Source organism: Schistocerca piceifrons, chromosome 5, assembly GCF_021461385.2.
Source record: "Schistocerca piceifrons isolate TAMUIC-IGC-003096 chromosome 5, iqSchPice1.1, whole genome shotgun sequence".
NCBI classification, from domain to species: Eukaryota; Metazoa; Arthropoda; class Insecta; order Orthoptera; family Acrididae; genus Schistocerca; species Schistocerca piceifrons.
Window position 1 is genome coordinate 337,023,544 of NC_060142.1, and position 15,998 is coordinate 337,039,541.

Consider the following 15,998-nt stretch of genomic DNA (forward strand, 5'->3'; position numbering starts at 1 on the left):
GGGAGCGCGGCAAAGATATCTGGTTACAACATTCATTGGTATATGTTAAAAGTTCACACAAATTGACGCGAATACAGAAAAAAAACTTTTACATGTTAAAAATCGCAGTGATAAAGGCTGTAATGTCACAATGGGTGATGTATTTGATGGCAATATTATTGAAATGGAAGAGGATGTAGATGAGGATTAAATGGCAGATATGATACTGTGTGAAGAACTTGACAGAGCACTGAAAGGCATATGTTGATACAAGGCCCTGGGAGTAGATAACATTACATTAGAACTACTGATAGCCTGGGGTGAGCCAGCCCTGACAAAACTCTTCCATCTGGTGACCAAGATCCATGAGACAGGTGAAACGCCTTCGGACTTCAAGAAGAACATTATAATTCCAACCCCAAAGAAAGCAGGTGTTGATCGGTGTGAAAATTACCGAAATATCAGTTTAATAAGTCATGGTTGCAAAATATTAACGTGAATTCTTTACAGTCAAATGAAAAAAGTGGTAGAAGCCAACCTCAGGGAAGGTCAGTTTCAATTCCATAGAAATGGTGGAACATGCAAGGCAACACTGATCCTATGACTTCTCACAGAAGACAGGTAATGGAAAGGCAAACCGACATTTCTAGCATTCGTAGTCTTAGACAAAGCCTTTGACAATCCTCTCTTTCAAATTCTGAAGGTGGCAGGTGTAAAATAATGGGAGCAAAAGGCTGTTTTCAGTTTGTACAGAAACCAAAAAGCAGTTGTAAGAGTCGAGGGGCATGAAAGGGAAGCAGTGGTTGGGAAGGGAGCGAGACAGGCTTGTAACCTATCTCCAATGCTATTCGGTCTGTATATTGAGCAAGCAGTAAAAGAAACAAAAGAAAAATTTGGAGTTGAATTAAAATGCATGGAGAAGAAATGAAAACGTTGAGGTTTGCCAACGACATTGTAATTCTGTCAGAGACATCAAAGGACCTGGAAGAGCAGCTGAACGGAATGGACAGTATCTTGAAAGGAGGATATAAGATGAACATCAACAAAAGTAAAACAAGGATAATGAAATGTAGTCAAATTAAATCAGGTGGTGCCGAGGAATTAGATTAGGAAATGAGACACTTAAATTCGTAGATGAGTTTTTCTATTTGGGGAGCAAAATAACTGATGATAGTCAAAATAGAGAGAATGTAAATTGTAGACTGGCTGTGACAAAGAAGACATTTCTGAAGAAGAGAAATTTGTTAACATCAAGTAGAGATTTAAGTGTCAGAAAGTCCTTTCTGAAAGTATTTGTATGGAGTGTGGCCGTGTATGGAAGTGAAACATGGATGATAAACAGTGTAGACAAGAAGAGACTAGAAGCTTTTGAAATATGGGGCTACAGAAAAATGCTGAAGATTAGATGGATAGATCACATAATTAATGAGGAGGTGCTGAATAGAATTGGGTAGAAGAGGAATTTGTGGCACAACTTGACTAGGAGAAGGGACCGGTTGGTAGGACATGTTCTGAGGCATCAACCGATCACCAGTTTAGTATTGGGGGGAAGTGTGGGGGGTAAAAATCATAGAGGGTGATCAAGAGATGAATACACTAAGCAGATTCAGAAGGATGTAGGTTGCAGTAGTTATTCAGAGATTCCAAGGCTTGCACAAGATGGAGTAGAATGGAGAGCTGAATTAAATCAGTCTCTGGACTGAAGACAACAACACCACCTATTGTGCCTTTAACAGTTCTTTCGTTTCTGGTATTTTAACCAATTCAGAAGCTTCATTTTGATGAAATTACTCCAGTTCACTTTCCATAGCTGCTTCTCTCTATTGTTGAGAATTCAGAACACTCATAGCCTCTTCAACTGAGGTTCACCATTAAAAGGTTGGGCTACATCATCATCTACTTGTGTGAGTGAATGGTGTGTGTTTCTCTATTCCTGACAAAGGCTGTGGCTCACAACTTATGTGTAAGTGTCTTTTAATTGTGCCTGCCTCCAGCTTAGCATGTTATCTTCACAGTAAATAGTAGTCTGTTTTCCTACATTGTAGACTTCAGTCATTGCTATCCTGAGTGAAAGTGAAGAAGAATTACAATGAACAATCTAATGTGTAATAGAATGTGGATTGAGAGTAAATTGAAGAAAGATGAAAGAGACACTTAACATCAGGATTGATAGTCACGAAGAAGAAGAAGTTAAAGAATTCTGCTACCTAGGTAGTAAAATAAGCAGTGACGGGTGGAGCAAGGAGACATCAAAAGCAAAATAGCAATGGCAAAAAGTGCATTCCTGGCCAAGGGAAATCTACTAGTATCAAACATGGGCCTTAATTTGAAGAAGAAATTTCTGAGAATGTACATCTGGAGAACAGCATTGTATGGTAGTGAAACATGGACTGCGAGAAAACCAGAACAACGTATGGTGTGTCGGTAGTCGGGTCGGGTCAGTCTGCCACTGATAATCTTGTGTCCCTCGAGTTTCCCATCCAAACAGCCTTTTGTGGACACCAACACCTGTTTGCTGTCTTTTTTGACTTACGTAAAGCATACGATACGATCTGGCCACATCATATCCTTGTCACATTGTATTAGTGGGGTCTCTGGAACCCCGATTTTTATCTAAAACTTCGTGTCACTCCGTACTTTCCGTGTCCAAGTTGGTGCCTCCCACAGTTTCCCCCATATCTAGGAGAATGGTGACCTACAAAGCTCTGTATTGAGTGTGTCTCTATTTTTAGTGGCCATTAATGGTTTAGCAGCAGCTATCGGGCCCTCCGTCTCACCTTCTCTGTATGCAGACGCCTTCTGCATATCATACTGCTGCTCCAGTACTGGTGTTGCTGAGCAGCGCCTACAGGGAGCCATCCACAAGGTGTAATGATGGACTCTATCCCACGGTTTCCAGTTTTCAGCCGCAAAGTCGTGTGTCATCCACTTTTGTCGCCATCGTACCGTTCATCTGGACCCAGAACTTTACCTTGATGAAGATCCACTCACTGTAGTAGAAACCTATCGATTCTTAGGACTGGTTTTCGACGCTCGATTGATGTGGCTTACTCATCTTCATCAGCTTAAACGTAAGTGCTGGCGGGACCTCAATGCCCTCCATTCTCTTGAGCAACACCAATTGGGGCGCAGATCACTCTACGCTGGTGCGACTCTACAGAGCCCTTGTCCAGTCCCAAATTGACTATGGGAGTGTGGTTTATGGTTCGGCAACACCCTCAGCATTGCATTTACTCCTCCCTGTGCACCGCTGCGGAGTTCGACTAGCGGCAGGAGCTTTTAGGACGAGTCCGGTGACCAGCGTACTGGTGAAGGTTGGGGTCCCTCCATTGCAGATCAGATGTGCACAACTGCTTGCCAGTTATGCTGGATACATTTGTAGTTCTCCTGAGCATCCAAATTACCATCCCCTTTTCTCGCTCGCGGTAGTCCATCCCCCACATCGGTGGCCCATGTCGGGACTAACGATTGCGGTTCATGTGCAATCCCTTCTATCCGAACTGGAGTTCTTCCCTTTGCCACCTCTACTTGCGGTCCGTTCACGTACACCTCCATGGTGTACGCCTCGGCCACAGCTTCGTCTGGACCTTTTGTATGGCCCTAAGGACTCCGTTAACCCCGCCACTCTCCGCTGTCACTTCCTCTCAATTCTTTACGTGTTCCGCGGCTCTGATGTGGTTTACACCAACGGCTCAATGGCTGATGGTGATGTAGGCTTTGCGTATGTTCATGGAGGTCATATTGAGCAGCACTCCTTGCCGGATGGCTGCAGTGCTTTCACTGCAGAGCTGGCGGCCATATCTCGTGCTCTTGAGCACATCCGTTCATGCCTTGGTGCGTCATTTCTCCTGTGTACTGACACATTGAGCAGCCTACAAGCTATCAACCAGTGCTACCTTCACCATCCTCTGCTAGTGTCCATCCAGGAATCCATCTATGCCCTGTTTGTGTGGACACCAGGACACGTCGGAATCCCAGCAAAGAACTTTCCGACAGGCTGGCCAAACATGCAATGCGGAAACTGCTTCTGGAGATGGGCATCTGAGAAGCTGACCTGCATTCTGTCTTACACTGCAGGGTTTTCAGGCTTTGGGAGACGGAATGGCATAACAGTACGCACAACTAGCTTCGTGTCATTAAGGAGACAATGAATGTGTGGATGTCTTCCATGCAGTCCTCTCGCAGGGAATTAGTTGTCGTCTGCCAGCTCCGCATTGGCCATACATGGCTAATTTCATGGTTACCTACTGCGTCGCGAAGATCTTCCTCTGTGTCGCTGTGGCTCCCAAATAATAGTCGTCCACCTCTTGCTGGACTGCCCACTTTTAGCCGCTCAGGCTTTTAACTTTCCCAGCTCCCTACCTTCGGTGTTGGGTGACGATGCGTCAGCAGCAGCTTTAGTTTTACATTTTATTCATGAGAGTGGGTTTTATACTTCTATGTAGGTTTTAGCGTACATCCTCTGTCCCTCTGTGTCCTCCACCCTAGTGCTTTTAGGGTGGATTTGTTGCAGAGTGGCTGGCTTTTCCTTTTTATTCTCATGGTCGGCCACCCACTGTAATCTGCTTTTTTGTTTTACTTTCTTCTGTTTCTAATGTCTCTCTGTTGTTTTCCTGTCCTCTTTTGTTCCTTTTAGGGTTCATTGCCTCTCCTTCGTTCTTGTGGTTTTTGCTTTTTTTCCTGTTTTGTGTTATACGTCTCATCCGTTTTATTCTCACACTTGTAGCATTGTTTTATTAAGAACAAGGAACCGATGACCTCATAGTTTGGTCCCTTGCCCCCTCCTTTAAACCAGCCAACCAACCAACCATCCCCTCTGTGTGGTTAGTAGCCATGTATCGTTTACATATTGCCATTATTCCATCCTCAACTTTCAGTTGTTTGATTCTGCACAAATATTCAGTCAGATCTTGACAAGATTAGCATTGTGCTTTAAATGTACATAAATGTACAGTTATATATTCATGAAATAAAAAGTAGTAGTATCCTAAAACTATAATATCAAAGAGTCACAGTTGGAATTGTTTAGCTATTAAAAATACCTGGATGTAACAGTTTGTAAGAATATGAAATGGAATGTAAATAGGTTCAGTTGTATGTAAAGCAGGTGTCAGACTTCGGTTAATTGATGAATTGATGGAATACTAGTATACAAAGAAGACAGGTTACAAAATACTCTCATCTAAACCCACATTCTGCAGACCACTGTGTGGTGCATGGAGGAGGGTACCTTGTACCATTATTAATCATTTCCTTTCTTGTTCCACTTGCAAATAGAGTGAGGGAAAAATGGCTGCTGTATGCCTCCATATGAGCCCTAATTTCTCATATCTTCTGTTCGTAGTTGCTAAGAGAAATTTACATTGGCAGCTGTAGAATCATTCCGCAGTCAGCTTGACATGCTGATTCTCTGAATTTTCTCAATAGGTTTTCATGAAAAGAATGTCGTGTTTCCTCCAGGGATTCCTATTAGAGTTCATGATGCATCTCCGTTATACTTGTATGTTGATTGACCTACCAGTAACAAATTTAGTGGCTCGCTTCTGAATTGCTTTGATGATTTCCTTCAATCCATTCTGTTGGGGATCACAGACATTCAAATAGTATTCAAGAATATGTCACACTTGTGTTCTATAAGTGATCTTCTTTATAGATGAATTACACTAGCCTAAAATTATTCTCATAAACCCTAGTTGGCTATTCACTTTCCCTAATATCACACTTATAAGCTCATTCCATTTCATACTGGCTTGCAACGTTACACCTAAATATTTAATCAGCATGTGTCAAGTAGCACACTACCAATGCTGTATTTAACCATTACAAGATTGTTTTTCCTACTCATCTGCATTGACTTAGTTTTCTATATTTAGAGCAAGCTTAGTCACTCAATGACACCTTCCCGCACACCTCAGCATCATGGGCAAATGTTGGAGAGTGCTGCTCATCTGTCCATCATATCATTTGTGTTTTTAACTATAAGAGTGGTCCTATTGCACTTCCTTGGTGCACTCCTGGTGAGGACGATGCACTGGGTTCTATCACATAAGAAGTCTCAGAGCCATTTACATATTTGGGAACTGATTGCAAATGCTCAGACCTTCATTAAAAGTTTGCCGTGGGGCATCACATCAAATGTTCCTGGAAATCTAGGAACATTGAATCTGCTTCATGCCCTTTATCCATGGTGCACAGGATATCATGTGAGAAAATGGCAAGCTGAGTTTTGCATGAGTGACATTTCCTAAGTATGTACTGATTTGTGAATGGAAGCTTTCTTTCTCAAGAAAATCTATTATATCTGAACTCAGCATATGCAGTAGATTGATATTAAGGACGTTGATCTGTAATTTTATGGATCCATTTATTTTACCCTTCTTGTATATTAGAGTCACCTCTTCTTTTCTCCAGTTGCTTGCGGCTTTGTGCTGGGCAAGAGATTTATGATACAATCTAACTAAGGGACTAACACCATCGAGTACTCTCCGTAAAACTGAATTGAGAGTCCGTCCAGACCTGGTGACTTATTTGTTGTCAGCTCTTTCATTTGCTTCTCTATGCCAGGGATACCTATTACTGTGTCTTCCATACGGGTGTGTCTGTGATGGTCAAACTATGTAATGTTTGTACAATCCTCAGACAGAATGGCTTCAACCTGAATTTTAAAACTACTTTTGCTGTCTTCTATTGCCACACCAGACTGGTGACCAAGCCTTTGGCCAACTCAGCAGTTTCACTTGGGACCAGAAATTTGTCAGGTTCTCAGCAAGAGCTTTTGCTAAAATATGATAGTGAAAGTTGTTGTATGCTTTACACATCAAACTTTTTATAGCTTTACAAATTTCGGACAACTTTCGCCATCATCTTGCTTCCTGGCAGATTTATTATCAACTCACTCTCTGCTGCAGAGTAAAAATTTCATTCTGGAAACATCCCCCAGGCTGTGACTAAGCCATGTCCCCGCAATATCATTTCATCCAAGAGTATTAGACCTGCAAGTTTTGCAGGAGAACTTCTGTGAAGTCTGGGAGGTATGAGGTGAGGTATGGGGGGAAGTACATCTGTGGGGATGGGTCAAGAGTTGTGCTTGGGTAGCCCAGTTGGTAAAGCACTTGCCCGGAAAAGACAAAGGTTCCAAGTTTGAGTCTCAGTCCAGCACATGATTTTACTTTCAGGAAGTTTCAGCATAATTGGTATTTTTCTGAAAACAGAAAACTTCCAGAAAGGCTTCAAAACCTTTGTATTGAAGACTGTTTTAGAGAAGTATTCTCACCTGTGGTGATTGTTAAAATGATGTAATTGATAATAGGACTAAAATATATCTGGCTATTATGATTTGTGGTACACTGTAATCAAAGCATGCCTCCTGATTTAATGTCAGTACTACTTTCTATTACCTTTACACCCCTAAAGAATCTTATAAATCAGAGAAAATTAATCCTCTTTCCCTCAAGAAGTTGTTATATGACACATCAGGGGCTGTTACAGTGAAGCTTCGTGGGTTCGGGTAAGCCGGCATTGAATGTCTCACAGTGTGCAGCCACATCGATTGTTGTCCCCAGTAACGTGACATCCTGTGGATTTCTTGGATGTGGAACTGTATGAGACCATAATGATATTGGCTTAATAGACAGACTGTAGACATTTTTGTGTTGAGGTAAGAATGGAATAAGAAAGCTGGTACAACATTATGAAAAAAGATTCAGTTGCCATTGTTAACGTGTAGAAAAATAGTCTATATATTTGCAGAGTGTGTTTACATAAACACTTTCTGATCGTCACATTTGTGTTAATTTCCATCAATATCGCGGGATAAAAAATAGTTGAATATAATATATTCTGAAGTTCTTTTGAACACAGCTTTTGGAAAACTGTCTTGAAGGATTAGTTTGAGAGCCCACATGCAGTGAAAATATTTTAGGCCTTGCAGCTACAAACAGGCATGACCTTATTGATGGCAACAGTATACAGACAGGGCTTAGTGATCATGATGGCATCATAGGAACAGTGGTTACTAAAGTTAATAAATCAATCAAGAAGTCTAGAAGAGTATTTTTTCTAGAAAGAGCATATAAGCAGTTGTTGTTATCTTACACTGAATGGACATCATTTAGTTCCACTATGATGAACATAGAGTAATGATGGATGAAGTTTAAATCTATAGTAAATTGTGCTCTGGAGGAGACGTATGAGCATAGTAGGTAGATTAAGCATGGAAAAGACCCACTGCAGTTTAATCACAAAATTTGGAAAATGCTGTGGAAGCATAAACTGTTACTCTCTTGGTTCAAAACAGAATGTGTAAATGACAACAGACAAAAGTTAGTGAGGATTCATGTGGCAGCAAAAAGATCAGTGCGCAAAACGTACATCTACGACCACCGTCATACCATCAAGAAAAATCTGATCCTACATAAAATTGCTAAGCAGGTCAAAGGCTTGTATCCAGCCACTCATTGACCAGTCTAGTGTGACAATACAAGATAGCAAAAGGAAAGCTGAAGTTTTAAATTTCATATTTAAGAAATCATTCACACTGAAGGATTGTTCAAACATACCAACATTTGACCATTGCACAGACGTCCTTGTGGAGGACATAGTAACAGGCATTCTTGGCACAGAGAAGCAGCTAAGAGAGCTGACAACAAATAAGGCACCAGGTCGAGAAGGAATCTCATTTTAGTTTTACAGAGAATCCTCTACTGCATTAGTCCCTTATAGCTTGCATTCATTGTGAATCTTTCCCCATGCTCAATGTTCAAAGTGACCAGAAAAAAGTCAAGTAACTCCCTTATAAGAAGAGTAAAAGAATGGACCCGCAAAATTACAGACCAATATCCTTAACATTCGTTTGCCACAGAATCCTCGTAGATATTCTCAGTTTCAGCATAATAAATTTCCTGCAGATGGAAAAGCTTCTGTCCCCAAATCAGCACGGATTTAGTGAGCTTGCCGTTTTCTGACGTTATCCTGTGAACAATGGAAGAAGGGGCAACAGGCAGATTCCATACTCTTTAAGTTTCCAAAAATCATACGACATAGTTCTCCAATGCAGACTATTAACAAAGGTATGAGCTTACAGAATAGGTTCCCAGATATGTGAGGCACGCAAAGACTTCCTAAATAATAGAATATAGTATATTGTCCTTCATGGCAAGTGTTTATTAGAGACAAGGTTATCTTCTGGTGTGCCCCAGGGGAGTGTGATAGGGTCACTTTTATTCTCTATATACATTAAATAATCTGACAGACAGGGTGAGGAGCAATCTGCAGCTGTTTGCTGATGATACTATGATGCACAGGAAGGTATCATCATTGAATGACTGTAGGAGGATACTAGATAATTTGGACAATATTTCTAGTCGTTGCGATAAACAGCAGCTAGCTCTAAATGTAGAAAAATGTAAGTTAATGCTGATCAGTTGGCAAAACAATTACATAATGTTCAAATACAGCATTAGTAGTGTGCTGCTTGACACAGTCACATCGATTAAATATGTAGGCATAATGTTGCAGAGCGATATGGAATGAAATGAGCATGTAAGAGTTGTAGTAGGTAAAGCAAATGGTTGGCTTCAGTTTATTGGCAGAATTTTTAGAAAGTGTGGTTCATCCGTAGAGAAGACAGCATACAGAATACTAGTGTGACCCATTCTGGAGTACTGCTAATGTGTGTGGTATCCCCACTAGATCAGATTGAAGGAAGACATTGAAGCAGTTCAGAGGTAGGCTGCTGGATTTATTACAGGTATGGTCAGTCAGCACACATGATACAGAGATGCTTCGGAAACTCAAATGGGAATCGCTGGAGGCAAGGTGAAATTCTTTTCGACACTATTGAGAAAATTCAGAGACCAACTTTCAAAGCTGACTGCACAATGATTCTACAGCTGCCAGTGTACATTTTGTCAAGGACCACAAAGATAACATAAGAGAAATTGGGCTCTACGAAGACATATAGACAGTTGTTTTTCCCTGGTTCTCTTTGGAAGTGGAACAGGAAAGGAAATGACTAATAGTGCACCATACAATAGCTTGTGGAATATGCATGTAGGCGTAGAAGTAGATATTCTGATGGAATAATTGGTATGTCTGTATGATTCAAAGGACATGAAAACTTTTTAAACAGTATTTGCTTGCAGATAGAGCAATCTGCTGATAAACTGCTGTTCTATGTATTTTCCATGGAAAAACTTTCTTGAAATTTACATTTTTTATAAAAAGTTACAGTGGATATGATCTTTTGTTAGTTAAAGAATCTATTGTCGGTCATTAGAATTATAAGCAAGCTTTTTTTTTTTTAACTTAAGAACTACAAAGAGTAGATCTATATAAAATGCATTACATTCTGCTAGTCAGCTGTTCTCAGATGTTTTCCTAGTTGAAGAGCAAGGAAAATATTACATATTCTGCACAACCAAAGATTTAGTTACAATATTGTAATTACAAGTTTTCTTGAACGACTGGCTTATTTCACTAATTCAGTATTAACTGCAGTTCTTGATGTGAAATTTGTGTTAAATGCTGTGTTGAGTATCAATAAAGACCTCTGTGGCTTATATATCTGGGACTCGTTTTCATCTGTTTTGGTATTGTGAAAGTTAATATTTTTCTTCAACGATTATGCTGTTATTACCTAGTAGGAGTTTATATTTGTAGCAAATAGATGATGGCTTTGTAAGACAATACTGAATTACTTTTTTATAAAAACAGATTATGTCACTTGTAACAGTGGAAAATCCAATATGGAATGTAACAATGTAATGAAAAGGATAGTGCTACTTCTCATATAGCAGAGATGCTGAGTCACAGATAGCCACAACAAAAAGACTGTCACAAAATAAGCTTTTGGTCATCAAGGCCTTTGTCGAAAATAGTGCATCCGCCCACTATCCTTCCCACCCCTCCCACCTCACTTTCTGGAGGATGACGATTCAATCCCGCTTTCGGCCATCCTGATTTGGGTTTTCCGTGATTTCCCTAAATCATTTCAGGAAAATGCCGGGATTGTTCCTCTGACAGGTCATGGACAACTTCCTCCCCCATCCTTCCCTAATCCACTAAGACCAATGACCTTGCTGTTTGGTCTCTTCCCCCAAATCAACTCCAACCCCTTCCACAGTGGTATTCCACCGTCCACCGAACCTACACAATATACTCGTCCATCCTTACACAACCCTTGCTCCCAACCCCTTACATCATGGTTCATATCCCCGTAAGAGACCTAGATGCAAGACCTGTCCCATACATCCTCCCACCATCACCTACTCCAGTCAGTGGAGGGGTGACAGCAACTAAGGCAGCCAAAAGCATTTGTGCAGATATGAGGATAATGCCATTGGACAGTGCATGGTCACTAACATCACCTATCCCATCAAAGGTAAGACCACTTGTGAAACCAGTCATGTGATCTATAAGCTAAGTTGCGACCACTGTGCTGCATTCTATGTGGGCATGACAACCAACAAGCTGTCCATCTGCATGAATGGCCACTGACAAACTGTGGCCAAGAAACAAGTGGACCACCCTGTTGCTGAACACGCTGCAAAACATGACATCCTTCATTTCAATGACTGCTTCACAGCCTGTGCCATATGGATCCTTTCCACCAACAATAGCTTTTCTGAATTGCGCAGGTGGGAACTTTCCCTGCAATAATACATCCTACATTCCCGTAACCCTCCTGGCCTCAACCTTTGTTAGTCACTGTCCTCACCCATCCATCCCCTTGCCTGTTCCCATTCCAGCAATACACAGCCATCGTTCCACCATCACACTATCTTTTTACGTCACTCCTTTTCCACTACTCCCCCCCCCTCCCCTGTCCCTCCATCTAACCTGCAGCACTTCACTGTCAACCGCCCACGCCTTACTATCCCTCCCCCTCCCCACCCCAGCCTCCTCCTTACCCCCACGCAGTTGCCACTCCCATCATTCACTGGTGCTGCTGCTTGCAGTGTGGTTTCAGTTGCCTGAGACTACAGTCACGTGTGTGAGTTGTGTTTGCTTGTGTGTGTGTCTATGCCTGTTTTAGACGAAGGCCTTAGTGGTCGAAAGCTTTATTTATTTGTGATAGTCTTTTTGTTGTGCCTATCTGTGACTCAGTGTCTCTGCTATATGGTGAGTGGTAACTTTCCTTTTCATAATATTGTTACATTCCATTCTGGATTTTCCATTGTTTGCTTTTCACTTCTTATATATATGAATTTTATGTCCAAAAAGATATGTAGCACCAGTGTTTTATGGCTGATGAAATGTGTTACCAAAGCTGTGAGAAGCTTTTTTTTTCTTTATTTTCAGAAATATTTATCTTGGCGAAACCTTCTCAAGCTATATTTGTGTCCACAATGACAGTAACCAGGTAGCAAGTGATGTTTCTGTCAAGGTAATGATTTTTTTAAACTCTTGTGTTTCGTTTTGTGCTAGATATGTTGTTTGCCACATACACTTTCATTATGATGGAAACTGAACAGATTGTTCATAATCGAAATGCCCCTATGAACTGAAATAAATGTACAACATGGCCTAGTACTGCAAGTCTATGTATTTTTAGATAAAAAAATGCACTACAGTGCAGTCTCTTTTTTGGGCAATGAACGTTTACAATAAGTAGATTGAAAATCAGCTTCAACTGTGAATATATCTATTATTGGACATCTAGTTTAGGAATTCCATAGCTCAATTGTCAGGTGCCACCCATCACATGGTTTCTTACGTCACAGGGTGCGACAGGCAATCCAGTTAATTATAAATATCTACCAAGTGTACAAGTATGAAATGCAGATTTCAGACAACAGATGTCGCACCAATGCAGTGTGTGCTATAAAGATTTGACATTGTGCCATTTTGTTGTATCATAAACAAGTGAAAGACACTCACACGAGTGATAAAATGGAAACAGGTGTGCGTAGCGTTGTGTTGTTTGTTCAGTGTGTTGAAATTTGTACCGAACAAAGAGCATTCACAGGCAGAGTTAATTTTTTGTGTTCATTTGAAGAAAACTTGTGCTGAATCATACCAGTTACTTAGAGAAGCTTATGGTGAACATGCTCCATCGCAAAATGTGTGTGAATGATGGTTTCAGCATTTCAAAAATTGTGGCCTCGATGTTATGAACAAGGAACGTGGAAAACTGCCAAAAAAATATGAAGATGTGGAATTGGAAGCCTTGTTCAAAGAAGGTATTCACAAACACAAAAACGACTTGCCGAGCAATTGGATGTTAGTCAACAAGCTGTTTCCAATTGGCTATGAGAGATGAGAAAGATTCAGAAGACTGGTAGATGGGTGCCACAAGTTGAACAACAGGCAAATAGAAAAGTGCAAAAAAAATCTGAAATTTTGCTCATTCGGTAGTATAAAAGGAAGCCATTTTTTCGTTGTATAGTTACAGATGATGAAAAGTGGTTCTATTTTTGAGAATTCCAACTCATAGACAAAATGAAACAGAAAATTTAATATGCAATATGCAAATAATCGTGAAAAAATTCAGTTACTTGCTCTTGTGCCACCAACTAGGTCTTGACAGAAAGTCAGTTCCCAATTTCAGGTTTCTGAATATTTGGTACGACAAGCAAGAGCTCTTTTAATGAAGAAGGGTATTTAATTATGGCTGAGCAGAAAAGAGGAAAGACATTGTCACATGATACCGTGCAAAGAGTAAAGAGTTTTTATTTGGATGATGAAAACACAAGAATAACACCTGGGGGAAAAAAGACAAAGTGAGCACCACCAAAAATACCCATGAACAAAAGCATCTTGTTTTAAGTAATTTAACTGAACTGCATTCTCTCAAAGAAAAAAAAAAAAAGTATCCTGAAGACAAAGTAGGATTCTCAAAAGTTGCTTCTCTTCAACCAAAACAGTGTACAGTGTATACTTGCAGGATCATCAGGAACACATACTGCATGTGTGTGCATTTACCGCCAAAACATTAAATTGCTTCTGAATTCCATTTCTATTAAAGAAACATACCAAGATCTAATTAAAATAACAACATGTGATATAAATAGCCAAGCCTATATGTTTCGTCTGTGTGGAAAAATGCCCCACCAGTTCATTGCTTCAAACCCACTTAGAAAATGAAATAGAAGACTATGATCCTGATGAGATGGTTCAATACAGTGAATGGACATAAACTGATAGAATGACTTCTAAAGTGTTCAAATCACTTCTCTATCAGAATTCTGTGACACACTAATTAAGAAAATTGAAAAACTTACTCTTCCTTTTTTTTCTCAATTACAATCTGATTGTATGAAAATAAAGAAGGAAACACTTGATGAAGGATCACTGTTAATTTTAATGGATTTCAGTGAAAATCTCAATGTTGTTGCTCAAGATGAACTGCAGGGGTACCATTGGAACAATGGCAGCTGCACTCTGCACACTTACAAAGAGGACACACATTTGCATGCAAAAAGTATTTGTATTGTTCCTGATGATGTAGAACATGAGGTAGCCTTCTTGTACCAGACTAAGAAGATAATATTGAATTTTTTAAATTGTGAATTTCCAGAAATTTATCTTGTGTATTGAATATTTCACTGCTGGTTGTGCTGCACAATATAAAAATTGTAAGAATTTCAGAAATATCTTCTACCATGAACACGACTTCAACATAAAGTGCAGCTGGTCCTTGTTTGCTACCGGCAATGGCAAATCTCCCTGTGATGGTATTGGTGGCACTGTTAAGACTTGTCACAAAAACAAGTTTTCAAAGAGTTTATAAAGGTCAAATACCTACAGCTTCACAGGTATTTGAATTCTGTCACGAGAACCTGCAAGGCATTTCAGTTCTCTTTGTTTCAAAAGATGAAATAGTACAAGTCAGACATTATCTTTCTCAGCATTTAACAAGTGCAAAAACAATTCTGTGCATCACATTGTACCAATACCACCAACCAAGATGGGAGCAAAAAGGCTGAGCTGTGGTAGGGATTTTACTATTGTGCGTGATTTCTCAGATGCTCTTCTGCCACTAATGCCAGAATGCACTGTGCAGCCCAACTGCTATGTTGCATGTGCATATGGCTCTTCTTGGTATTTGGGAATTGTTGAGAAGGTGAATTGCGAAGGAGGAGATGTTACAGCAAAGTTCATATGTCCTCGTGGACCAGCCCCGTCCTTCTATTGGCCTGATAATGATGCTTGTGATTCTTTCTCTCATGTTCTGTGTGAAGTTGTCACAACAGCAACAGGCCATACTTATTCTCTGAGCAACGAGTCCTCAAAGTTATGGAAGAAAAGTGGTTCTCATACAAGAAAATACTGTCTAAGCATCAAAGTGTCTCGTCACATGTGTAGTTACGAACCAACTTTAATGCAGATTGCAGCACCAGCACTTAGTGCAGTGTCGACAATATTGGCTTTTGACAAAATGCTTAAATATTATAAACAAAATGCTATGTATTTTTACATAGAGTTAATTTGGTTATGGCAGAGGTAAGAAAGTGTTCATATGTCATATAATGTACAAGTTGCCCTATATTTTATAATGTGTAATTTTGTTTCATATATTGCAATTTTTGTTCAATTTGGATATTGTTATGTGTACTTATGTTGTTAAAGTCAAAACAAAGATGATGTGACTTACCAAATGAAAGTGCTGGCAGGTCGACAGACACACAAACAAACACAAACATACATACAAAATTCAAGCTTTCGCAACAAACTGTTGCCTCATCAGGAAAGAGGGAAGGAGAGGGAAAGACTAAAGGATGTGGGTTTTAAGGGAGAGGGTAAGGAGTCATTCCAATCCCGGGAGCAGAAAGACTTACCTTAGGGGGGGGGGAAAAGGACGGGTATACACTCGCGCGCACACACACACATATCCATCCACACATATACAGACACAAGCAGACATGTGATATCAATGAAACTTTCAAGTCCTGGAACAGTAGGTACTCCTGTACCTCCACATACAATGGCTACCGTGAGCCAACCATTACCTTGTGAAAATGTGTCATTAATGTCAATACTGAAATTAAGTCTGCAGCCACAGAACACACAAGGTCCGT

General features: G+C 40.2%; 1 protein-coding gene across 1 annotated transcript in view; it reads left to right on the forward strand.

Moving 5' to 3' along the window:
- Positions 1-15,998, forward strand: part of LOC124798490 (trafficking protein particle complex subunit 13) — a 208,252-nt gene that overhangs the window by 75,312 nt on the left and 116,942 nt on the right. Inside the window, exon 3 of the mRNA XM_047261928.1 lies at positions 12,280-12,364. Within this exon, the coding sequence (XP_047117884.1) occupies positions 12,280-12,364 (85 nt within the window). The remainder of the gene's footprint in view (positions 1-12,279; positions 12,365-15,998) is intronic.